The 25399-nt window shown below is 43.1% G+C and overlaps 1 protein-coding gene across 8 annotated transcripts in view; it reads left to right on the top strand.

Moving 5' to 3' along the window:
• Positions 1-25399, top strand: part of dop1a (DOP1 leucine zipper like protein A) — a 352103-nt gene that overhangs the window by 276538 nt on the left and 50166 nt on the right. For 7 of the 8 annotated variants that reach the window (XR_013499663.1, XM_078230041.1, XM_078230044.1 and 4 more), the window contains 6 exons: positions 5803-5869; positions 6011-6155; positions 10662-10741; positions 16402-16511; positions 20539-20688; positions 23662-23723. Coding sequence is in view for 6 of the 8 variants with exons in the window: in XM_078230041.1 (XP_078086167.1) it covers positions 5803-5869; positions 6011-6155; positions 10662-10741; positions 16402-16511; positions 20539-20688; positions 23662-23723 (614 nt within the window). In the remaining 2 variants the exon portion in view is untranslated. Of the gene's footprint in view, positions 1-5802; positions 5870-6010; positions 6156-10661; positions 10742-16401; positions 16512-20538; positions 20689-23630; positions 23724-25399 lie in introns of all 8 variants that reach the window. The other variant, XR_013499664.1, reaches the window with a different exon arrangement.

Genomic DNA, 25399 nt, shown 5'->3' with positions numbered 1-25399 from the left:
TCATTAATTATGCACGAGCAGATATCCTTCTGGCGGGTTTGAAGGTCCAGGTGCCATGTTTTAAACACCAATGTAACACGCTCATATCACTGTCTCCAGCCCACTTGTCTTCATGAGACCTTGCAAGATGCCAGTAACCCAGAGGCAAAAGGCGAGCAGTCTGGAAGAAGTCTGCACCCTCTTGCAACCACCATGCCCTCGGCCATGATTCAAGGCATCTCAGTGCAGAAGCATGCTCTATCTCCCAAGTAGGCGTCGGGAAGCACCGCAACTTCACCTCCCTAGCCTTGGAGGCTGTTTCCCTGGAAATCAGTACGGCTGGCAGATCAGAAGTGCTGTGCAGTGCAGGAGGCGTATGAACTTATCTGTACTGCCAGGGTAAGTCCTCTCCCAACTCCCTCCAGTGTCAGACTCTCAGCATGGCATCATGTACCCAAGCAGCTACTCTCTCTATGCATCTCACACACCCATTAGCGTGGGACACATATCAACACATCAACATCCCAACTATCACGTTGCTCACGCTCCATCTTCTAGCCCTTTTGCGGAGGACTCACCACACACAGGGGACATGTATTTTGAGGAAGAGAATGTGTTACAGGCTAATAGGCTGGAGGAAATAGATGTTCGGAGGGAGGATGTCCTGGCAGTTTTGAATAACTGAAGGTCGATAAGTCCCCTGGGCCTGATGAAATATATCCTAGGATTCTTTGGGAGGCAAGGGATGAGATTGCAGAGCCTTTGGCTTTGATCTTTGGGTCCTCGCTGTCCACGGGGATGGTGCCAGAGGACTGGAGAATGGCGAATGTTGTTCCTCTGTTTAAGAAAGGGAATAGAAATGACCCTGGTAATTATAGACCAGTTAGTCTTACTTTGGTGGTTGGTAAATTGATGGAAAAGGTCCTTAGGGATGGGATTTGCGACCATTTAGAAAGATGCGGATTAATCCGGGAAACTCAGCACGGATTCGTGAAGGGCAAGTCGTGCCTCACAAATTTGATAGAACTTTTTGAGGAGGTAACTAAGTGTGTTGATGAAGGTAGGGCAGTTGATGTCATATACATGGATTTTAGTAAGGCGTTTGATAAGGTCCCCCATGGTCGGCTTATGATGAAAGTGAGGAGGTGTGGGATAGAGGGAAAGTTGGCTGATTGGATAGGTAACTGGCTGTCTGATCGAAGACAGAGGGTGGTGGTGGATGGAAAATTTTCAGATTGGAGGCAGGTTGCTAGCGGAGTGCCACAGGGATCAGTGCTTGGTCCTCTGCTCTTTGTGATTTTTATTAATGACTTAGAGGAGGGGGCTGAAGGGTGGATCAGTAAATTTGCTGATGACACCAAGATTGGTGGAGTAGTGGATGAGGTGGAGGGCTGTTGTAGGCTGCAAAGAGACATAGATAGGATGCAAAGCTGGGCTGAAAAATGGCAAATGGAGTTTAACCCTGATAAATGTGAGGTGATTCATTTTGGTAGGACTAATTTAAATGTGGATTACAGGGTCAAAGGTAGGGTTCTGAAGATTGTGGAGGAACAGAGAGATCTTGGGGTCCATATCCACAGATCTCTAAAGGTTGCCACTCAAGTGGATAGAGCTGTGAAGAAGGCCTATAGTGTGTTAGCTTTTATTAACGGGGTTGGAGTTTAAGAGCCGTGGGGTTATGCTGCAACTGTACAGGGCCTTGGTGAGACCACATTTGGAATATTGTGTACAGTTCTGGTCACCTCACTATAAGAAGGATGTGGAAGCGCTGGAAAGAGTGCAGAGGAGATTTACCAGGATGCTGCCTGGTTTGGAGGGTAGGTCTTATGAGGAAAGGTTGAGGGAGCTAGGGCTGTTCTCTCTGGAGCGGAGGAGGCTGAGGGGAGACTTAATAGAGGTTTATAAAATGATGAAGGGGATAGATAGAGTGAACGTTCTAAGACTATTTCCTCGGGTGGATGGAGCTATTACAAGGGGGCATAACTATAGGGTTCGTGGTGGGAGATATAGGAACGATATCAGAGGTAGGTTCTTTACGCAGAGAGTGGTTGGGGTGTGGAATGGACTGCCTGCAGTGATAGTGGAGTCAGACACTTTAGGAACATTTAAGTGGTTATTGGATAGGCACATGGAGCACACCAGGATGATAGGGAGTGGGATAGCTTGATCTTGGTTTCAGATAAAGCTCGGCACAACATCGTGGGCCGAAGGGCCTGTTCTGTGCACATTGCCCCCCTTGTGTTTGCTCTTCACCCACCCCCACCACTGCCCTTGCATAGCCCTCCAACTACCTTGTACCCCTTGTCTTCATCAAACCCCCCCTAACCTGCACCCCACCCTTGATTGAACTTTGGTCCCTGGAGGAGCTCCGCAGCTGTCCATACGGGTAATGGTATGTGGCACCGGGAAGAGAAGACCCTTGCACTCCTCAACCCCGGGGACAGTACTGATTTGATTTGATTTATTATTGTCACGTGTATTAACATACAGTGAAAAGTATTGTTTCTTGCACGCTATACAGACAAAACATACCGTTCATAGAGAAGGACGCGAGAGAGTGCAGAATGTAGTGTTACAATCATAGCTAGGGTGTAGAGAAAGATCAACTTAATGTCAGGTAAGTCCATTCAAAGGTCTGACAGCAGCAGGGAAGAAGCTGTTCTTGAGTCGATTGGTACGTGACCTCAGACTTTTGTATCTTTTTCCCAACGGAAGAAAGTGGAAGAGGGAATGTCCGGGGTGCGTGGGGTTCTTAATTATGCTGGCTGCTTTGCCGAGGCACTGGGAAGTGTAGACAGAGTCAATGGATGGGAGGCTGCTTTGCGTGATGGATTGGGCTACATTTATGATCTTTTGTAGTTCCTTGCCGTCTTGGGCAGAGCAGGAGCCATACCAAGCTGTGATACAACCAGAAAGAATGCTTTCTATGGTGTATCTGTAAAAGTTGGTGAGAGTCGTAGCTGACATGCCAAGTTTCTTTAGTCTTCTGAGAAAGTAGAGGCGTTGGTGGGCTTTCAAAACTATAGTGTCAGCATGGGGGGACCAGGACAGATTGTTGGTGATCTGGACACCAAAAACTTGAAGCTCTCAACCCTTTTTACTTCGTCCCCATTGATGTAGACAGGGACATGTTCTCCTTTTACGCTCCCTGAAGTCAATCACAATCCCCTTCATTTGTTGACATTGAGGGGGAGATTGTTGTTGCCGCACCAGTTCACCAGATTCTCGATCTCATTCCTGTACTCTGTCTCGTCATTGTTTGAGATCCGACCCACTACGGTGGTATCGTCAGCAAACTTGAAAATCGAATTGGAGGGGAATTTGGCCACACATCCATAGGTATATACGGAGTATTGCAGGGGGCTGAGAACACTGTCTTGTGTACTGTTCCGAGTCAATGAAACAGGGGAGTCCATGAGTCCAGTAGCACAGTACTGAGTGTCAAGTCCAGTTTGCATAGAGCTGGAGGACATGATCCAGTCCGCACCAGCAGAGTGGCATTCAGCAGAACAGGAGCAGCATTGTATTATGGCAGGTAGGATATGTATGTTACGAACTGAGGTCAGACTTGTGCACACCATTCATTTGAAAATGAGTTTGACCAATATAATTTCCTGCTGGCTTGACTCATGATTGGCAGGCCTGACGTGATTCTGGCGAGCAGCTGTTTCAATGAGCATTCATGAGGTGTAAATGGCATTCAAACCACCAGGCACGGTATGGCACGGTACGGTAGCACAGTGGTTAGCACTGCTGCTTCACAGCTCCAGGGACCTGGGTTCGATTCCCGGCTCGGGTCACTGTCTGTGTGGAGTTTGCACATTCTCCTCGTGTCTGCGTGGGTTTCCTCCGGGTGCTCCGGTTTCCTCCCACAGTCCAAAAATGTGTGGGTTAGGTTGATTGGCCATGCTAAAATTGCCCCTTAGTGTCCTAAGATGTGTAGGTTAGAGGGATTAGTGGGTAAAATATGTTGGGATATGGGGGTAGGGCCTGGGTGGGATTGTGGTCGGTGCAGACTCGGTGGGCCGAATGGCCTCCTTCTGCACTGTAGGGTTTCTATGATTCTATGAGTTTGCACATTCTCCTCGTGTCTGCGTGGGTTTCCTCCAGGTGCTCCGGTTTCCTCCCACAGTCCAAAGATGTGCGGGTTAGGTTGATTGGCCAGGTTAAAAATTGCCCCTTAGAGTCCTGAGATGCGTAGGTTAGAGGGATTAGCAGGTAAATATGTGGGGGTAGGGCCTGGGTGGTATTGTGGTCGGTGCAGACTCGATGGGCCGAATGGCCTCCTTCTGCACTGTAGGCTTTCTATGATTTCTATGAGGCAGTGGGAAAACTGACCCGCCATTAACCTACCATTGGGAGAATTGCAAATTGTTTTTACACCGGGGTTTTTTGACTTTTGGACTCCCACCCCCCACCAAACCCACATGGGAGAATTTCATTCATTGTTATTTTGGAGTTGCTGTCTGCCTGAAAGCAATGGAGTGGAGATGCCGGCGTTGGACTGGGGTAAACACAGTAAGAAGTCTCACAATACCAGGTTAAAGTCCAACAGGTTTATTTGGTAGCAAATACCATAAGCTTTCGCGTCAACGGATGAATGAACACCGCTCGACAATCACCAAGCAAGACTGTTCTCTTCCTGTGGGGGAGCACTTCAGCAGTCACGGGCATTCAGCCTTGGATCTTCAGGTAAGCGTTCTCCAAGGCGGCCTTCACGACACACGACAGCGCAGAGTCGCTGAGCAGAAACTGATAGCCAAGTTCCGCACACATGAGGACGGCCTAAACCGGGATGTTGGATTTATGTCACATTATCAGTAACCCCCACAGCTTTCCCCCTGGTCTTGCAGAATTTCACCAGCTGTTCTGTCTGGAGACAATACACATCTCTTTAACCTGTGTTTAAAATGCTCCCTCCACCCACATTGTCTGTACCTTTAAGACCTGGCTGGCTGTAGAGATTTGCATTCTAATTAGTATTCTGTAACTTGATTTCTGTGTCTGTGCACTGTTTGAGAGCACATTTCCACTCCATCTGACGAAGGAGCAGTGCTCCGAAAGCTTATGGTATTTGCTACCAAATAAACCTGTTGGACTTTAACCTGGTGTTGTGAGACTTCTTAAAGCAATGGACCCAGAGCTGGCAACTGAGCATTCGTTTCATTGCTTAACTGTTTGGGTCAGGCTGTCAATTATTCAGAAAAAATGTTGGGGAAGGGAGAATAGTGTGAAATCAAACCATCCAGAGGTGACTGTTATTCAAATGCTATGTGAATTGAGGTTCGATAAACTAGTTAGATTCAGCTCAGTGACATAGGAAATGCTTGACCCTGCTTTCGATGCTCATCTAAAAGATGTGGAAGACATGAGGGCTAATCAAATTGTTCAAAAGCAATTGTGTGCCTCGCAAATTCATTGTGAATCTTTGAAGCGATAACTAATCTAATGGGCGTGGAGCATCTGTTAGATATAGAGTCATAATGTATTTATAAGGTGTTCAGTAATCTGTATTAAAGGTTCATATTTATAAAGGTAAAATAGCAAGTTAGAATGAAAAAGAATTATCAAAAATACAGTCCTTACAATTCCAGAGAAGCATTATAGATGATATATGTAGCTGTTATTGAAGATCAATCTCTTAATCAACCAAGGCAGATTAATTGACTATTCAACTTACTTATTAGATCTTGGGTTTTTTTCCTTCCCTACAATAAAAAAACTACATATCAAAAATAATTGAATAGCTGCCAGATACTTTTGGATTTTCCATGGATATGGAAGCATTTTTAACACTAGTTTGTTCTTGACTTGTGACTTCAGAGTACTTAATGAGTTCATCATGAAAAATCCCAACCTGGAAAACAAAAAGGACCAAAGAGACCTTCAGGTAAGAGTAATTTTATTTGATAAATCTGCTTTGTTCTCTATCAATTATTTAATTGATGTATGAATGATAAATCAGTCTTTTTGCATCTATATTATGCTAATGAGTGACATTTATGGCCTATTCACGTCTTTCATTTTCTAGGATATCACCCATAAGATAGTGGAGGCCATTGGCACCATTGCAGGCTCCTCTTTGGAACAGACCACTTGGCTAAGGAGGAACCTAGAAGTGAAGGCTTCTCCACAAATTCTAGTAGAAGGAAGCAACATGGAAAGAGATGTTGAAGGTGAGACTCATTCTAATAGCTATGTGAAGGCACCTACCAAAACCATTATTGGAACAGAAATTTTAAAGTAGTGTTTGGATAAAATGCTTATCATGCTTAACTAGGGAGGCATTAAACACTGTAAAAATAGCTTTAACGAGCTCTCCTAATTGATTAAATAGGAAGTAATCTTCAGTGTCAACTGAAGAACCTGCCTACCAACATCAGCATATTGTATAAAATGGATTCCAACCATGTCATGTTCCTAAACCTTTCATCGCTAAGAGTAAAACGGTTATTCTCAACTTGGAACTAAATTAGTTATATACTTTTTAAAAATTAATTTGTGGGGTGCGGGCGTTGATGGCTGGGTCAGCATTTATTGCAATGTAATTCAAATCATAGAAATCATAGAAGAAATCATAGAAACCCTACAGTGCAGAAGGAGGCCATTCAGCCCATCGAGTCTGCACCGACCACAATCCCACCCAGGCCCTACCCCCACATATTTACCCACTAATCCCTCTAACCTACGCATCCCAGGAGTCTAAGGGGCAATTTTTAACCTGGCCAATCAACCTAACCCGCACATCTTTGGACTGTGGGAGGAAACCGGAGCACCCGGAGGAAACCCACGCAGACACGAGGAGAATGTGCAAACTCCACACAGACAGTGACCCGAGCCGGGAATCGAACCCGGGACCCTGGAGCTGTGAAGCAGCAGTGCTAACCACTGTGCTACCGTGCCGCCCATATGTAAGTAATCTCCTTTAAACACGAAAATGATTTTAAGCAATGAAATAAATAGATTTTGCAATCAGTGATGAACTAACCATGCCAGCCATTCAGCCTGCACACAGCTGCCCACAGACTTTGTGGGTTTTTCCAAAGCATAGGTCATAAAGGATTTGGAAGTGGGCATCTATATAAATGATTTGGATGTGATGACCAAATGTAATATTCTACAATTTGCTGATGAGACAAAACTAGGTGTGAATATAAGTTGTGACGAGGATGTAAGGAGGCATCAATGGACTTGGATAGGCTAAATGATTGAGCAAGAACATGGCAGATGGAATATAACATGAAGAAGTGTGAAATAATCCACTTTGGTAGAAATAAAACAGGTAGAGTATTTCTTAAATGTGAGAGTTTGGGAAATGTTGATGTTCAAAGGATCCTGGTTGTCCTTGTTCATGAGTCACCAAAAGCTAGCAAGCAATTTGGGAAGGCAAATGACATATAGAACATAGAACATAGAACATTACAGCGCAGAACAGGCCCTTCGGCCCACGATGTTGCACCGACCAGTTAAAAAAAAAACTGTGACCCTCCAACCTAAACCAATTTCTTTTCGTCCATGAACCTATCTACGGATCTCTTAAACGCCCCCAAACTAGGCGCATTTACTACTGATGCTGGCAGGGCATTCCAATCCCTCACCACCCTCTGGGTAAAGAACCTACCCCTGACATCGGTTCTATAACTACCCCCCCTCAATTTAAAGCCATGCCCCCTCGTGCTGGATTTCTCCATCAGAGGAAAAAGGCTATCACTATCCACCCTATCTAAACCTCTAATCATCTTATATGTTTCAATAAGATCCCCTCTTAGCCGCCGCCTTTCCAGCGAAAACAATCCCAAATCCCTCAGCCTCTCCTCATAGGATCTCCCCTCCATACCAGGCAACATCCTGGTAAACCTCCTCTGCACCCTCTCCAAAGCCTCCACATCCTTCCTGTAATGTGGGGACCAGAACTGCACACAGTACTCCAAGTGCGGCCGCACCAGAGTTGTGTACAGTTGCAACATAACGCTACGACTCCTAAATTCAATCCCCCTACCAATAAACGCCAAGACACCATATGCCTTCTTAACAACCTTATCTACTTGATTCCCAACTTTCAGGGATCTATGCACACATACACCTAGATCCCTCTGCTCCTCCACACTATTCATAGTCCTCCCGTTAGCCCTATACTCAACACATCTGTTATTCCTACCAAAGTGAATTACCTCACACTTCTCCGCATTAAACTCCATCCGCCACCTCTCGGCCCAACTTTGCAACCTGTCTAAGTCTTCCTGCAAACTACGACACCCTTCCTCACTGTCTACCACACCACCGACTTTGGTGTCATCAGCAAATTTGCTAATCCACCCAACTATACCCTCATATTGGCCTCATCACAAGGGGATTTAAGCTCAGGAGTAAAGCTGGAGTAAAGATATCTTGCTGCACTTGCATAGAGCATTTTTAAGACTATACCTTGAGTATTGTGTACAGTCTCCATATCTAAGGAAGGATGTATTTACCAAGTAGGAATGTAACAGAGGTTCACAAGACTAATCCCTGGGATGGCAGGATTGTTTTATGAGGAGAGATTGAGGAGACTAGGCCTGTAATCTCATGTTTCGCAGAATGAGAGGTGATCTCACTGAAACTTAAACAAATTCCTGCAGGGCGTGACAGGGTAGACGTCGATAGGATGTTTCTCATGGCTGGTGAGTCCAGAACCAGGGGATACAGTCTCAAAATAAGGGGCAGAAATGAGAAGGATTTTTGTTGCTCTTTATAGGAGAGGTGGTGGTATAGTTGTATTGTCACTGGACTAGAAATCCAGAGACCCAGCTTTGAATCCCACCACGGCAGATGGTGAAATTTGAATTTCAATAAAAATCTGGATCACCATGAAGCCATTGTCAATTGTTGTAAAAACCCATCTGGTTCGCTCATGTCCTTTAGGGAAGGAAATCTGCCATCCTTACCTGGTCTGCCCTACATGTGATTCCAGACCCACCGCAATGTGATTGACTCTTAACCGCCACTTATTCAGGGCAATTAGCGATTAGGCAACAAATGCTGGCTTTGCTAGCAGTGCTCACATCCCAATAACATAAGTTTTAAAAACTCAGATGGTGGAATTCTTTGAAATTCTTTACCCCAGAGGACTGTGGAAGCTAAATCACTGAACATGTTCAAGACTGAATTCGATAGACTTCTGGGGTGGGGGGGCGATTCTCCCATTCCGATTTTGACTGATTTTTTGGCTGGTCGGGCCAGGAGGTTTGCGGGATTTGTGCATGTGTTCCCGACGCGCGCACATCTCCCAGCGATGGAAATCCGGCACGGCTGGGACCACGCAGGAAACCGGCAGGTAAGTACTTTAAATCTTATTTGAATCTATTTTAAATGTGATTATCAGGCCCGGTACTGAATTCTCTGGGTCCACTACCCCCGCCAGTACAAATTCACTCCGGTGGCGTTTAGAGTAGCTCCCCACTTTCGGAGAACGAGCGGGAGACCCCGCTGGAGTGAAGAGTGGGGCAATCGGGGCCCCTCAGGGGGGCGTGGTGCTCCCTGGGCATGGACACCTTGGCAGTGCCAGCCTGTGCCCCTGGCACTGCCCAAGGGGCAAAGTGCCTATGCCCAGGGGCATCTTGGCACTGCCCACCAGGCATGGGGCAGTGCCAAGGGGGTGGGGCCTTGGGGGCAGTGCAAAGGGGCTGCAGCCACCTGGGGGCGGGGCCAGCTGGGGCAGCCCAGTGGGGGTGGGGAGTCCCACTGCCACTCTGTAGACAGGATCATTCGGGGCTGGAGGGAGGCCAGCGATCGGGGTGGGCTGGGGGAGGTTTCTGACTCCTGTAGGGGAAGGGGGTGTGGTTTCCACAGTCGGGGGGGGGGGATCGTCACTGCTGCTGAGGAATGACTGGAGATCGGGGTGCATTGGTATGGGAGGGAGCTCAGGGCTGGCCTCAGGGCTGGCCCGGGAATGGTCGTGGGGTCCGCAATCGGGCTGTGGGGGTTTGGAGGGGCAGCACTGCCAGGGTCCTGGGCTGGCCAGCGATTAAGCTGGCCAGCAAATGGGAGGTTGTCAGTTCGGGGCCACTGCACATGCACAGAAGCCTGGAACTGTCAGATTCTGGCGTGAATAGGCCCTGCCCCTCCCGCACTTTTAATAATATTCATGATTGTGACCTCTGCAGTGCAGAGTGTGGGACATTTGGGTCTGAACTTACACTGAAAAAACAATTGTGATTTACACCATACAGGGAATCGTGATCAAGAGAAGCCACAACATGTCTCTTTAACCAATTGCATTGGAGAATTACTACCAAGACAGGCAGTCTAAACCAGAGCGTGTCAATTAGAATGTTTGGTTCAGTATAAAATCATGCACAGAAAGCAAAATAGAGAAATTGATAAAGATGGAATTGAGTGAGAGAGTTAAAACAAATGAAAATTTAAAAAATGATTGTTTTTAAAATTGCCAACTGTAAGTAAAAGCTGAAGGAACTAGGTGGCAGGCTTAAAAAGTAACTTTTCAATGTCCAGAGGGTTTGTTTTATTGAGGGAGTTGAAACAACCCTTGCAGCTAAAATGATACTGAAATGTCAATAAATAAATTAAAAATACTAGAGGAAATCCTACAGTATTTACTGGTTTTAATTGAGTTTCATTAAATTCTCAACCCGAAAGATTTTCTAGCTGTGTTGTTAATCATTTGATCTTTCTGACCTACCCAGATATGTTAACCCCTGTGATTGAGACGGCCAGTATCACACCTTCTGTGTACAGTGTACATGCACTGACCTTATTAGCGGAGGTATGGAAACTCTACACGTTATTTAAATGTTTGTTCTCTTCACGACTTTTGCCTTCCATTAACAGTTGGACCATTTTGGTCAATCTATCTCAGTGCCACACCATGGTGTAAATACTCATGGAGTCATTGCAGAAGCTCCTGCTGTCGAGTTATTTATCTTTTACCGATTTTGCACAATGGACTAAATCTTAAGATGTCCAAAGCAGAGAAATCTAGACTTAAATCAGTGATGAACATTGGGACTCTGCAGAACTCCTGATATGTGCACACACATGAACTGAAATTGCCTGGGAAGTATAAATTTTCAATGGACTGACCTGTGCTGCCCAGAACCCTCCTCAAAATTCTCCATCATTCAGCCCAGGGTCAATGGGACAGATACATGGGATATGTCTGCATCTAAAGCCTCTACCTGAATGCATGTAGAATTTGAAAGAAAACAGATGAACTCATAGCTCAAATGAGAAATAAATTATTACAATCTGATAGCCATTGCAGAGACATGCCTGCAGAATGACATAGATTGGGCCCTGAATATTGATGGGTACATGACATTTAGGAAGGTCAGAAATCTAGGAGAAGGTAGAGGGGTGGCTCTGTTAGTTAATGTATTAGTTCCATGGAGATGATGACCTAAGTTCAGGAAACTAGGATGTAGAAGTGGTTTGGGTTGAGATAAGAAATTATAAAGGTAAGAAGTCACTTGTTGTAGTGATGTACAGGCCTTCAGTACTGATACAATGGGACAGAGTAGAAAGGAAGAAATAATGGGAGTTCGTTAGAAGTGTATGGGGATTATCATTAGTGATTTTAACCTACAGAGTGGAAATATCAGATGGGCAAAGGTAGCCTAGATGAAGAGTTCATAGATTTTTTTGGGATAGCTTCTTAGAACAGAACATCTGGCACGAACCCGAAAACAAGCTATACTAGATCCGGTATTGACCAATGATAGAGGATTAATTAATGGTCTCACAGTGAAGGCGTCCCTAGGTAGCAGCGATCACAATACAATTGAATTTTACATTCAGTTTGAGGGAGAGAAGTGTGTGTCTATGACTAGTATTTTAAACTTAAAGAAGGGCAATTACGAGGGCCTGAAAACAGAGCTAGCTAAAGTGAACTGGCAAATTAGATTAATGGATGGGTCAATAGAATTGCAGTAGCAGATACTTAAAGGGATATTTCAGAATACACAAAATAGATATATTCTAATAAAGAAATGTTCCAAGAGGAGCACTCACCATCTGTGGTTAACTAAAAAAGTTAAAGGTAGTATGCAAGGATGGGTAGCAGGTCAGAAGATTGGACAGAATATAAAAAACAGAGAATGACTAAAAGATTAATAAGAAGAGAAAAAATAGAGTACGAGAGAAGGCTGGCTGGAAATATGAAGTCCAAGAGTAAGAGTTGAGGAGGGTTTGAACTAAAATGACAGGAGGATGGGAATCTATGCAAAGAGTCAGAGAAGGATGAAACATGGATAAGAACAAAAGACAGAACAGGGAATAAGAAAAGTGATAGGCAGAGAAATCAAGGGCCAGAATCAAACTGGACCATAGTGAAAAATAATGGAAACGGGACATTGTTAAAATGAGGAGCTTTAAGGCTTTGTACCTAAATGGGCGGAGGCTTTGCAATAAAATAGATGAATAAATTCAGCAAATAGATGTTAAAGGGTATGATATAGTCGGGATTACAGAGACATGGCTGCAGGGTGACCAGTGATGGGGACTGAACATTCAGGGGTATTCAGTATTTAGGAAGGTCAGACAAAAAGGAAAAAGTGATGGAGTTGCATTGCTGGTTAAATAGGTCCAACAATGTGGAATCTGTATGGATAGAGCTGAGAAACATTAAGGGGCAAAAAACATTAGTGGAGATTGTATATAGACACCTGAACTGTGGTAATGTTTGGTATGCCATTAAACGGGAAATTAGAGACGCATGTGATCAAGGAGCATCTGTAATTATTGATTAACCTGCATATAGATTGGGCAAATCAAATTAATAACAATGTAATTGAGGTGGAATTCCTGGATTGTGTACTGGATGATTTCTTGGACCAATACATTGAGGAACCAACTAGAGAACAGGCCATCCTAGACTGGGTATTGTGTAATGAGAAAGTAATAATTGGCAATCTAGTTGTATGAGGCCCCTTGGAGGATGTGTGACGATAATATGATAGAATTCTTTATCAACATGGAGAGTAATGTAGTAGATTCTGAGATTCCTGAATCTAAGTAAAAGAAAGATCGATTGTATGAGGCGGAGTTGGTTATGATGGATTGGGGAATGTTACTTAAAGGGGTAACACATGGCACAGTGGTTAACACTGCTTCCTGACAACACCAGGGACCCAGATTCAATTCCAGAATTGGATCACTGTCTTTGTGGACTTTGCACATTCCCCCTGTGCCTGTGTGAGTTTTCTCTGGGTGCTCCAGTTTCCTCCCACAGTCCAAAGATGTACAAGTTAGGTGGATTGACCATGGTAAATTGCCCTTTAACATCCCAACATGTGTAAGTTAGATGGATTAGCCATGGTAAATATGCGGGGATAGAGTGGGGGAGAGGGCCTGGGTAACATACTCTGTCAGAGAGTTGGTGCAGACTTGATGGGTTGAATGGCCTCCTCCTTCACTGTATGGATTCAATAGATTCTAAAAGATGACGGTGGATAGGCAATGGCAAACAATCAAAAAGAGCATGGATGAACTGCAACAATTATACATTCTTGTCAGGTGCATAAGTAAACCTGGAAAGGTGGCCAAACCATGGCTTACAAAGGAAATTAGAGATGGTATTAGATTCAAGAAAGAGGCATACAAATTGACCAGAAAAAAACAACAGACCTGAGGATTGGGAGCAGTTTAGAATTTATCAAAGGAGGACCAAGGGATTGGTTGAGATGGGAAAAATAGAAAATAAGCTCGCAGGGAACATAAAATTGACTGTAAAGGTTTCTATAGGTATGTGAAGAGAAAACGATTGGTGAAGACAAATGTGGGCTCCTTACAATCAGAAACGGGAATTTACAATGGGGAACAAAGAATGCTGACCAACTAAGCACATACTTTGGTTCGATCTTCACAAAGGAAGACATAAATAACATATCAGAAATGTTGGGGAACACAATGAGAGGGAGGAACTGAAGGAAATCAGTATTAGTAGGGAAATGGTGTTCGAGAAATTGATGGGACTGAAGGCCAATAAATCCCCATGGCTTGATAATCTACATCCCAGAGTACTTAAAGAAGTGGCCCTAGAAATAGTGGATGCATTGTGGTCATCTTCTAAGATTCTGTAGACTCTGGAATGGTTCCTACAGAATGTATAATTGTAGCTAACGTAACCCCATAATTTAAAAAGGGAGAGAGAGAGAAAACAGGGAATTATAGACCAGTCAGCCTGGCTTCGGTAGTGGGGCAAAATGCTAGAGTCCATTATAAAAGACTTGATAATAGAGCACTTGGAAAATAGTTGTAGAATCAGATAGAGTCAGCATGAATTTAAAAAAGGCTACCACCATTTGGTAGCAAAAAAAGGAAAGCAGCTTATTATCTGATTGACTATGGATTGAGAGAGGGGAATGTCATTGCTTGCCACTTGGGAAAAAGATCCGTTTATTCTTACTCTTTGTTTCCTGTCTGCCAACCAGTTTTCTATCCACTTCAATATACTACCCCCCCCCCACCCCCAGTCTCATGCGCTTTAATTTTACATGCTAATCTCTTATGTGGGGCCTTACTAAAAGCCTTCTGAAAATCCAAATAAACCACATCCACTGGCTCCCCTAATCATCTTCTACTAGTTATATCCTCCAAGAATTCCATTGCATCTAGTCTTTATCTATCTCCTTCCAGTAAACAGTGTGTTATCACTTCCACCTCATGAGGTTTTCATGCAGTCTTGTCGAACAAAGAACAGTACAGCACAGGAAACAGGCCCTTCGGCCCTCCAAGCCTGCGCCGCTCCTTGGTCCAACTAGACCAATCGTTTGTATCCCTCCATTCCCAGGCTGCTCATGTTGTCGGGGTCAAGCTTCCCTTTGCTTTCATTTGTTAATCTTCTTCACCTGCCTCCTTGCCCTTCTGTGTGCCATTGCGAACCCTCACCCATTGTCCCCTCTGCATGGCCCTTTTTCCACATTGTCACATTGTCCTCAGTTGGCTGGTTGATCGAATTCCACCCATTGAAACTGAAAGCTACCCACTCACCAAACTTGTAGCAGCTCACTCTGCTTACAATCTGCACTCCATTTTCTCATATTACTTCTGGTCCTTCCATCACTTTAAATCTGTGTGGTGTGGTTATTGACCCTTCAGGCATTGAAAAAGGGTTTTTATTTACTCAATCTAAAGTCTTTGTGATTTTCAACATTTTTATCACATCTGTTCTGTTCCAAAGAAACTGCCACAGCTTCCCCAGTTTATTATGTAATTGTATTCCCTCATTCCTGGATCCATTCTCATAAATCTTTTCGTATCCTTTCCATAGCCTTCCTGTCTTTCCTAAAGTGGCGCCCAGTATTGTTGGGGCTGAACTAGTGCTTTATGAAAGTTTAGCATAACTTCCTGGCTTTTCTACTCTATGCCTCCAAAAGCCAAAGATCCCATATACTTTATTAGCTGTTTTGTTAACTTGTCCTGTACTCTTCAGAATTTTGACTGTAAATTTCCCAGAGCTCTTTGTCTCTTCTTGCATACCCTCTAAAATTGGACCATTTAGCAATCTTCCTACTAAAATGTATTACTTCTCACTCTTCTACATTGACTATTCCCCTTTCCAACACAGAATGCTCAGGCCAATTATCTACAATCATCATAGAATCCCTACAGTGGAGAAGGAGGCCATTCAACCTATCGAGTCTTCACTGACCACAATCTTATCCTGGCCCTAATCCCATAGCCCCACATATTTACTCGCTAATCCCCAACACTAAGGTCAAATTAGCATGGCCAATCAACCTAACACTCATATCTTTGGTGTGTGGGAGGAAAGCGGAGCACCCAGAAGAAACCCACAGAGACCTGGGGAGAATGTGCAAACTCCACGCAGACAGTGACCCGAGGTCGGAATTGAACCCGGATCCCTTGCGCTGTGAGGTAGCAGTGCGAACCACTGTGCCAATCACGGAACTAACTCAACGCAGAACAACCTTGAAACTTAGTGGCCTCTTTGGCTCTGTTATTGACTGCATCAGCTCACTCAGCTACCAGAAACATCAATTAAAGAAATATTATTAGCAATATTTAAAACCTTTCCAAAAATAAGTGGATACTCTTGGATAAATACCGTTTGGAGTCTCAATGTAATTGTCTGGGAAGCGCCATAGTGTCTGGATTTCCTGGTTGTCTTCATTGACGTGGTGTTATTTGGCCTCTTCTAAACCTGCCGAAATTCTCACTGAATACTTCCCTCAACACATGGTACTTTAAATCCTCACTTTAGTGAAACCTTGAAGCAATGTAGAATGTATTTAAATGTTTATTTTTAAATTTTTCAAAATATATTTTGTTATATTTGTTTCATTTTTGCTCTGTTGACGTGAAAGATCACTTTTTTGGGTTGTTCTGAAATCTGGTATTTAATGGAATTTTGATGAAACATTACAGTGTACTCTAGTGAAGTGTACATGTTCTCCTCTCATTTAGGTTTTGGCTCACCTTTTGGACATGGTATTCCACAGTGATGAAAAGGAAAAAGTTATTCCATTACTTGTTAACATTATGTACTACGTGGTGCCTTATCTTCGCAATCACAGGTACTTGACAAGCTCTACTTCGGAATGTAATTTTAATTTTATTCCTTACATTTAAAATGCATGACTAGTTTCCTTCGTGCAATTCTATTCCAAATGCGAAGCATTGCACTGCTGGAAATCTGAAATAAAATCTGTTGGAAATACACAGCAGGTCTGGTAGCATCTGTGGAGAGAAACAGTCAATGTTTCAAGTCAGTGATCCTTTACAGACAGATCCCCATTCCCATTCAATTCTGCATAGAAAAAACTAGACTTCTGCAAGACTTGCACCATGCAAAGCAAATATTTCACCTTCCGTGTATGCTGAAGGAGAGATTTAGGAATATGTTGAGCACTTCCCATACCCTATTCAACTTATGGCAGCAGGTTTCTGAAAAAAAGGACCTCCATAATTCAACACAAATCTTAGGGATGGATTTTCCAGGAGTCGGAGATACTCCGCAGACCTTTAAAATGGCGGCTGGAGCCCAATTCTGGAATTCCTGGAGCCATTACAAGATGGTGCCAGAGCGTGGTGACTTCTTGCAAGCTGTTCCTGCTCGTAAAAGGATCAAGAATGAGAGGACATAGATTTAAAGTGATTTGCAAAAGAAACAAAAAGAATGTGAGGAAAATCCTTTTCATACAACTAGTGTTTCGGGTTTGGAATGCACTACCTGGAAGTGTGGTGGAGGCAGGTTTAATCAAGATATTCAAAAGGGCATTGGATGATTATTTGAGTAGAAATCATGCACAGGAGTACAGAGAAATGGCAATTGAATGGCACTAAGTCATGATGCTTAACTGCAGAGCTGATGTAGACATGATTCCACACCTTCCGCTCTGTAACAATTCTGTGACGTTCAAAAGCTCCTTCTGAGCCAAGAATGCATTCTTTGCTGAGAGCCCTATATCCATTAGAGTACTGAAACGCTGAGCCCCAGGAAAAACATTGTTTGACAGTTTTGCTTCTTGATCTATGCTGTCAATTGTATGATGTTTATTTACAAAAGATGAAGAGGTACTAAGTGCTAGCAGTTTCTGTTATTGATACTTCTAAGGGTTTGGATGATTGACATTTTTATTGACCTGTGGTAAAAAATATTTTTGTTTAAGAAAGTGGATAGTTATCAGTGTTTTTTTTCTAAAGCTTTTTTCATATTTTCCTGACTCCCACATCCTGCCTCGAGAATTAGAATCTTAGTATAAAGAGCAGTTATCGTCACCACACTCCTGTACTGCAGTGAGACCTGAACTTTGTATCAGCGACACAGGGCGCTAGAGGTATTATATCAGCAGTTCCTCTGCTGCATTCTCCACATACATTTGGAGGACTGTTGAACAAATGCTCATGTTCTTCTTGCCCAGTCCACATGCATTTGTGTAATTGCAACAGCAACTCAATGGCCAAAACTGACTTCATTGCCAGATTCTGTTCCCTACTCTCTCTGACATAATGGTTAGCACCGCTGCCTCGCAGTGCCAGGGACCTGGGTTCGATTCCAGCCTTGGGCGACTGACTATGTGGAGTTTGCACATTCTCCCAGTGTCTGCATGGGTTTCCTCCTGGATGCTCTGGTTTCCTCCCACAGATCAAAGATGTGCAAGTTAGGTGGATTGCCCGTGTTAAATTGCCCCTTAGTGTCGAAAAATATGTAGGTTAGGGAGATTAGTGGGGTAAATAGATGGGGTTACAGGGATAGGGTAAGATGCTCTGTCAGAGAATTGGTGCAGACTTATTTGGCTGAATGGCCTCCTGCATTTTAGGGAATCTGATTCTATGAAATGGCTCATGTTCCAAGGGAGGACAACGAACACGCTTCAAAGACATTCTGAAGCTAGCTTGAAGCTTAATGACTGAGGGGGACTGACTGCTCAGAGTGGCAAAAACCTATCCAAGCTGCATCACCACCTTGATGAGACAGAGCGGTAACAGAAAAGATTAAAAAAAGGAAGCAAATTCTGCATTTGTGATCCCACTACCTTGTGGGATGTCCTGTCCCATGTGTCCAAATATCTGAAAGCTAAAATGGGCCCAGTCAGTCAAATGATGATCCATGACAGAAGCTCAACCCTAGACAAACATTTTCCTTGAATCAAGGAACAGCTGGCAACAAGAATCAGACAGATGCTTTTGGGGCCACTGCAGTTTGTCATTTTTATAAATGACTTGGATGAGGGTGTAGAAGGATGGGTTAGTAAATTTACAGATGACACTAAAGTCGGTGGAGTTGTGGACAGTGCGGAAGGTTGTTGCAGGATACAGAGGGACATAGATAAGCTGCAGAGCTGGGCTGAGAGGTGGCAAATGGAGTTCAATGTGGAAAAGTGTGAGGTGATTCACTTTGGAAGGACTAACAGGATTACAGAGTACTGGGCTAATGGTAAGATACTTGGTAGTGTGGATGAACAGAGAGATCCATGTGCATAGATCCCTGAAAGTTGGCACCCAGGTTGATAGGGTTGTTAAGAAGGCGTACGGAGTGCTAGCTTTTATTGGTAGAGGGATTGAGTTTCGGAGCCAGGAGGTCATGTTGCAACCGTACAAAACTCTGGTGCGACCGTACTTGGAGTATTGCGTACAGTTCTGGCCTCCGCATTATAGGAAGGATGTGGAAGCATTGGAAAGGGTGCAGAGGAGATTTACTAGGATGTTGCCTGGTATAGTGGGAAGGTCTTATGAGGAAAGGCTGAGGAACTTGAGGTTGTTTTCGTTAAAGAGAAGAAGATTAAGAGGTGATTTAATAGAGGCATACAAGATGATCAGAGGATTAGATAGGGTGGATAGTGAGAGCCTTTTTCCTCGGATGATGATAGCTAGCATGAGGGGACATAGCTTTAAATTGAGGGGTGATGGATATAGGGCAGATGTCAGAGGTAGGTTCTTTACTCCGAGAGTAGTAAGGGCGTGGAATGCCCTGCCTGCAGCAGTGGTGGACTCGCCAATATTAAGGGTATTTAAATGGTCATTGGATAAACATATGGATGATATTGGAATAGTGTAGGTTAGATGGGCTTTAGATTGGTTTCACTGGTCGGCCAACATCGAGGGCCGAAGGGCCTGTACTGCGCTGTAATGTTCTATGTTCTATGATGCGACCAGACCTGCTGTCTATTTCCAGCATTCGCTATTTTTAGTGAGTCACTCATAGGAATTAAACTTACAATTAGTATTTTTTAGATTCTGAAATATGTCAGGTAGATTTTGTAGTTTTTATGTAAACTCTGAAGCCATTTTTCTTTGGTTGGTGGTTGAATGAGGCTAAAATTTCTATTCTTTGTAAGATTTTTTTTTCTCCTTCTTCCGCACACTGGAAGAATAAGCTGTCTGTCCTTTAAACATGCTGCACAGTCAGCCAATTGAAAGCTGTGCTGGACTAATCTTTAATTTGTCTTCATCTTCATGTCCACCATGACAGCACATTTAGGTTTGGAAACTCAGTGTGTAGATTGCAGATGTGCACTACTAATCCAATGTCTAATGCTGCAAGTCTTTGTGTTTTACTGTGCTGCCAAAATATCTAAAAATAAAGTTAGATTTATGTGTATTAAGGACTTGGTTGAAAGATGCATGCATGGTATTTGCAAGCCTTCTGCTTAGCAACAGTTTGTGTTCAGTTTAAATCGAAAATGCATTCAAAAAAATCAATTTAGTAAAATTCAGGTATGCGTATATTTTACATACAGGTGTAATTGTTACAACAAATGCAATAATTACCTTATTTTCTTTGGGTAAAGTGTCCTTCAGAATTGCTTTTTTATTGTCATATATTTGACTCTGACACCGGCACAGCCTTGATGATCACTTGTTTCATTTTTGTTCTGTATGTATTGAAATCTGTACGATTTGAACTGGAATTCAGTACATTTTATTAATCCTGTTGGGTCTGAAGACAAGATCGAGCAAGACAGGTTGGTGATTGTCCTGGTGTTATTGGAATCTCTGTTAGAAATCCCTATCTTTTCTATGGCTGCCTCTGAATGAGATTTACTCTTTTATCCAGTAAAAACTATTAGACAGCTTTGCTAAAATGTGCTTTTCTTCTAGTGCCCACAATGCTCCAAGTTACCGAGCATGTGTGCAATTGGTAAGCAGTCTGAGTGGCTACCAATATACCAGACGGGCTTGGAAAAAAGAAGCATTTGATCTTTTTATGGACCCCAACTTCTTCCATATGGATGCATCTTGCGTTAGTCAGTAAGTTGTTTATGTGGCTTGCAGTTTATCATATTTCTGGAAGAGCAAAATCTATTTGTTACCAAATTATTTCTTGTAGCAAGAATGTACTTTATCAGGAAAGGAAAAGCAGGTTGAGTTGAATGGTGTGGTCTAGTTAATGTTTTCCAGCCTATGTAGATAACTTAATTAGTTAATTTTAGCAAGTTATTCATTGGTTCATAAAATTCCAGGAATCAGTTTAAAAATAGAGGAGCTGGGAGTTGGATGAAAAACAGGTTCTAACAAAGAGTAATATTCCATGGCAGATGTTACCAGGAAAGCCAGTAAAACAAGGTTTAGAACCAGGTTCAGGAGACGGTCTTATCAATTTGTGGAGAGAGGCGAAATCGAGGTATATAAGGAACTGTGTGTTTAAGGATAAACAATGTTCTTACTGGGTCAGTTGCAAGTTGGAAAAAAGGTTGTATTAATGTTTTTTCATCCAGGATGAAAATGATAATCAGTTCAGCTATCATGTCAAATTATTACCCTTCAGAATTGGTAGGGTGGCTGGTTGGGCATTGAAAATTGAAAGATAAACTGAAGTTTCTTTTCTGGTTCATTGCAGATATTTGGCTGAACAGTGTACAGAACACAAGTAGAATTTTCAGGCTATAAAGTGCCAGTCAAATTTATGGGAAACTGCTAATTTATTTTGGGGTTGGTAAAAGTGATCTGGGCTACATCTCAACCATGCAGCATCGTGAGAGAAGCTATTTATAAAGAGGCAGATTATTTTAAACTCGCTGTGTAGGAGGGAGAAGTCAACTTGAACTTTAGATGATCAAAAGTTAGACAGTGATCAAGTAGAAAGTGAAAGCAACTTAGTGTAAGTCCAGATAAATTAACCAAACATAGAGACAAAATAAAGGAAGAAAGGTAGGTCCTGTTAACTGCTGACACCTGAATGTTCGAGACATTTAGAATATCATAGAAACCCTACAGTGCAGAAACAGGCCATTCAGCCCATCAAGTCTGCACCGACCACAATCCCACCCAGGCCCTACTCCCATATCCTACACATATTACCCGCTAATCCCTCTAACCTATGCATCTCAGGACACTAAGGGGCAATTTTAGCATGGCCAATCAACCTAACCCGCACATCTTTGGACTGTGGGAGGAAACCGGAGCACCCGGAGGAAACCCACGCAGACACGAGGAGAATGTGCAAACTCCACACAGACAGTGACCCAAGCCAGGAATCGAACCCAGGTCCCTGGAGCTGTGAAGCAGCAGTGCTAACCACTGTGGTAGCACAGTGATATTAGATCACAGTGATATTAGATCATAGTCATTACAGCACAACAGGAGGCCATTCAGCCCATTGAGTCCACCCAGGTCTCTGTAGAGCAGCTCAGACAATCCCATTCCCCTGTTTACTTGAGTAAGAAGCATCAAAATTGGCATGAAGAGTACAATTCACCTTAGACAATGAGAATTAGTTAAAAATTCAAGAATGCAAATGGGAATTGATTAAAAAGTACACAAATGTTTGAGAATGATAGAAAAGAGACTAGTGTACGCCAGGATCCTGCTCAGGCTAATTTGTGTCTAGTCCTGGGTCTTGTAAACAAGTAGTGTAAGATCTAGGGCCTCTAGACAAGTAAATTTACAAGTAAATTTAAAATAGTTCATCAATCTTTTGAAGATGGAAATTTCAAAGGAATAGGTAGTGAACAATAAAGGATAACTGGGAAATAATGCTAAGCTATCATGATTGGAGAAAAAGGAACTAATTTAAAGCTTTAATGTGGAGGAAGCACAATCTTAAAAAGTTGGTTCCAAAATGGAAGAGTTACTCAGTTAAAATAGCAATAAAGATTATACAAAATCTACAGGGAGAAGGAAGAGGAGTTCTCTGTGAAAGATTATATATATTAATTAAATAGGCTAAAAGAACATCAAGAGGTTATGCTCCAGTTATACAGAGTACTGGTGAGACCACATCTGGAGTACTGTGTACAGCATTGATCACCCTACTTAAGGAAGGATGTTGGAAGTCCAGAGAGGATTTATCAGACTAATTCCTGTGTTGCCTTGTGAGGAAAGGTTGGAAAGGTTAGGGTGGTATCTGCTAGAATTTAGAAGAGTAAGAGGTGACTTGATTAAACCCACATGAGATCCTGCGGAGTCTTTACAGGTTGGATGTGGAAAGGATGTTTCCTCTTGTGGGAGAATCTAGAACTAGGGGTCACTGTTTAAAAATAAGGGGTCACCCGTTTCAAACAGAGATGAGACAAAATTCTTTCACTCAAGAGGGACATGAGTCTTTGGAACACTCTTCCTGAAAAGGTATGGAAGCAGAGTCTTTGAATATTTTAAAGGCAGAGGAGGATAGATTCTTGGTAACTGGGATTTTACACTCCCCGCTGCCTCAGCAAAGCAGCCAGCATAATTTACTTGTAAATTTACTTGTCTAGAGGCCCTAGATCTTACACTACTAGTTTACAAGACCCAGGTCTAGACACAAGTTAGCCTGAGCAGGATCCTGGCATACACCAGCCTCTTTTCTATTATTCTCGAACATTTGTGTATTTTTAATCAATTCCCATTTGCATTCTTGATCTCGTGGTTTTCATCAGGTCACCTCTTACTCTTCTAAATTCTAGCAGATACCACCCTAACCTTTCCAACCTTTCCTCACAAGGCAACACACCCATTGCAGAAATTAGTCTGATAAATCCTCTCTGGACTTCCAACATCCTTCCTTAAGTAGGGTGATAGGTTATCGGGGATAGGCAACAGGCAGGAAGCAGATTTGAAGTTACCATCAGATCAGACTTGATTTTATCTAAAGGTGGAACAGACTTGAGGGACTGAATGGCCTACTCATGCTCTTTTGTATATTTGTATTTTGTCTTGTTGTGTTGATTAAATGGTATCTGACCTCAACTCTAGGATCCTTTATTCATCTGTAGGTTTACTAGATTTTGTGTTTCAAACCTGCAGTTGGAGAGCCATCATAGATCACTTGATGACACATGACAAAACCACGTTCAGGGATCTCATGAGTAAGTATTGGTATCCGTTACTATTTCTGTCCATTCCTATATGCATACTTGTTTGCCTTTGTTTGACTACCTTCAGTTGGCACAGCCTTATTGTATCTATTGCAAATGTTTTTGTACTCCATAAAACGGTTTTAAGGTATGCTCAACAAAGAGAACTGTTGTTAGTTAATGAGCTAATATGATTTTTGATTTGATCTATTGTTGTCACATGTATTAGTATAGAGTGAAAAATATTGTTTCTTGCGCACTATACAGCCAAAGCATGCCGTTCATAGAGAAAGAAATGAGAGAGTGCAGAATGTAGTGTTATAGTCATTGCTAGGGTGTGGAGAAAGATCAACTTGATGCAAGGTAGGTCCATTCAAAAGTCTGATGGCAGCAGGGAAGAAGCTATTCTTGAGTCGGTTGGTACGTGACCTCAGACTTTTGTATTTTTTTCCTGAAGGAAGAAGGTGAAAGAGAGAATGTCCGGGGTGTGTGAGGTCCTTAATTATGCTGGCTGCTTTGCCGAGGCAGCGGGAAGCGAAGATAAAGTCAATGGATGGGAGGCTGGTTTGTGTGATGGATTGGGCTACATTCACGACCTTCTGTAGTTCCTTGCGGTCTTGAGCAGAGCAGGAGGCATACTGAGCTGTGATACAACCAGAAAGAATGCTTTCTATGGTGCATCTGTAAAAGTTGGTGAGAGTTGTAACTGACATGCCAAATTTCCTTAGTCTTCTGAGAAAGTAGAGGCGATGGTGGGCTTTCTTAACTCTAGTGTTGGCATGGGGGGACTAGGGCAGGTTATTGGTGATCTGGACACCTAAAAACATGAAGCTCTTGATCGTTTCTACTTCGCCCCTGTTGATATAAACAGGGACATGTTTTCCACTGTGCTTCCTGAAGTCAATGACAATCTCCTTCGTTTTGTTGACATTGAGGGAGAGATTATTATCGAATTAGAGGAGAACACCTCCACGATCATGCTCGACACCGGTGCCCCACAAGGCTGTGCTCTCAACCCCCTATTATACTTATACACCTATGACTGTGTGGCCAAATTCCCCTGCAATTCGATTTTCAAGTTTGCTGACGACACCACCGTAGTGGGTCGGATCTCAAACAATGATGAGACAGAGTACAGGAATGAGATAGAGAATCTGGTGAACTGGTGCGGCAACAATAATCTCTCCCTCAATGTCAACAAACGCAGGAGATTGTCATCGACTTCAGGAAGCGTAAAGGAGAACATGCCCCTGTCAACACCAATGGGGACGAAGTAGAAAGGGTCGAGAGCTTCAAGTTTTTAGGTGTCCAGATCACCAATAACCTGTCCTGGTCCCTCCATGCTGACACTATAGTTAAGAAAGCCCACCAACGCCTCTACTTTCTCAGAAGACTAAGGAAATTTGGCATGTCAGCTACAACTCTCACCAACTTTTACAGATGCACCAGAGAAAGCATTCGTTCTGGTTGTATCTCAGCTCAGTATGGCTCCTGCTCTGCTCAAGACCGCAAGGAACTACAAAAGGTCGTGAATGTAGCCCAATCCATCACACAAACCAGCCTCCCATCCATTGACTTTATCTTCGCTTCCCGCTGCCTCGGCAAAGCAGCCAGCATAATTAAGGACCCCACGCACCCCGGACATTCTCTTTTCCACCACCTTCCGTCGGGAAAAAGATACAAAATTC

Source organism: Mustelus asterias, chromosome 15 (assembly GCF_964213995.1).
Source record: "Mustelus asterias chromosome 15, sMusAst1.hap1.1, whole genome shotgun sequence".
Classification (NCBI taxonomy): Eukaryota; Metazoa; Chordata; class Chondrichthyes; order Carcharhiniformes; family Triakidae; genus Mustelus; species Mustelus asterias.
This window is presented reverse-complemented; position numbering and strand designations above follow the sequence as displayed.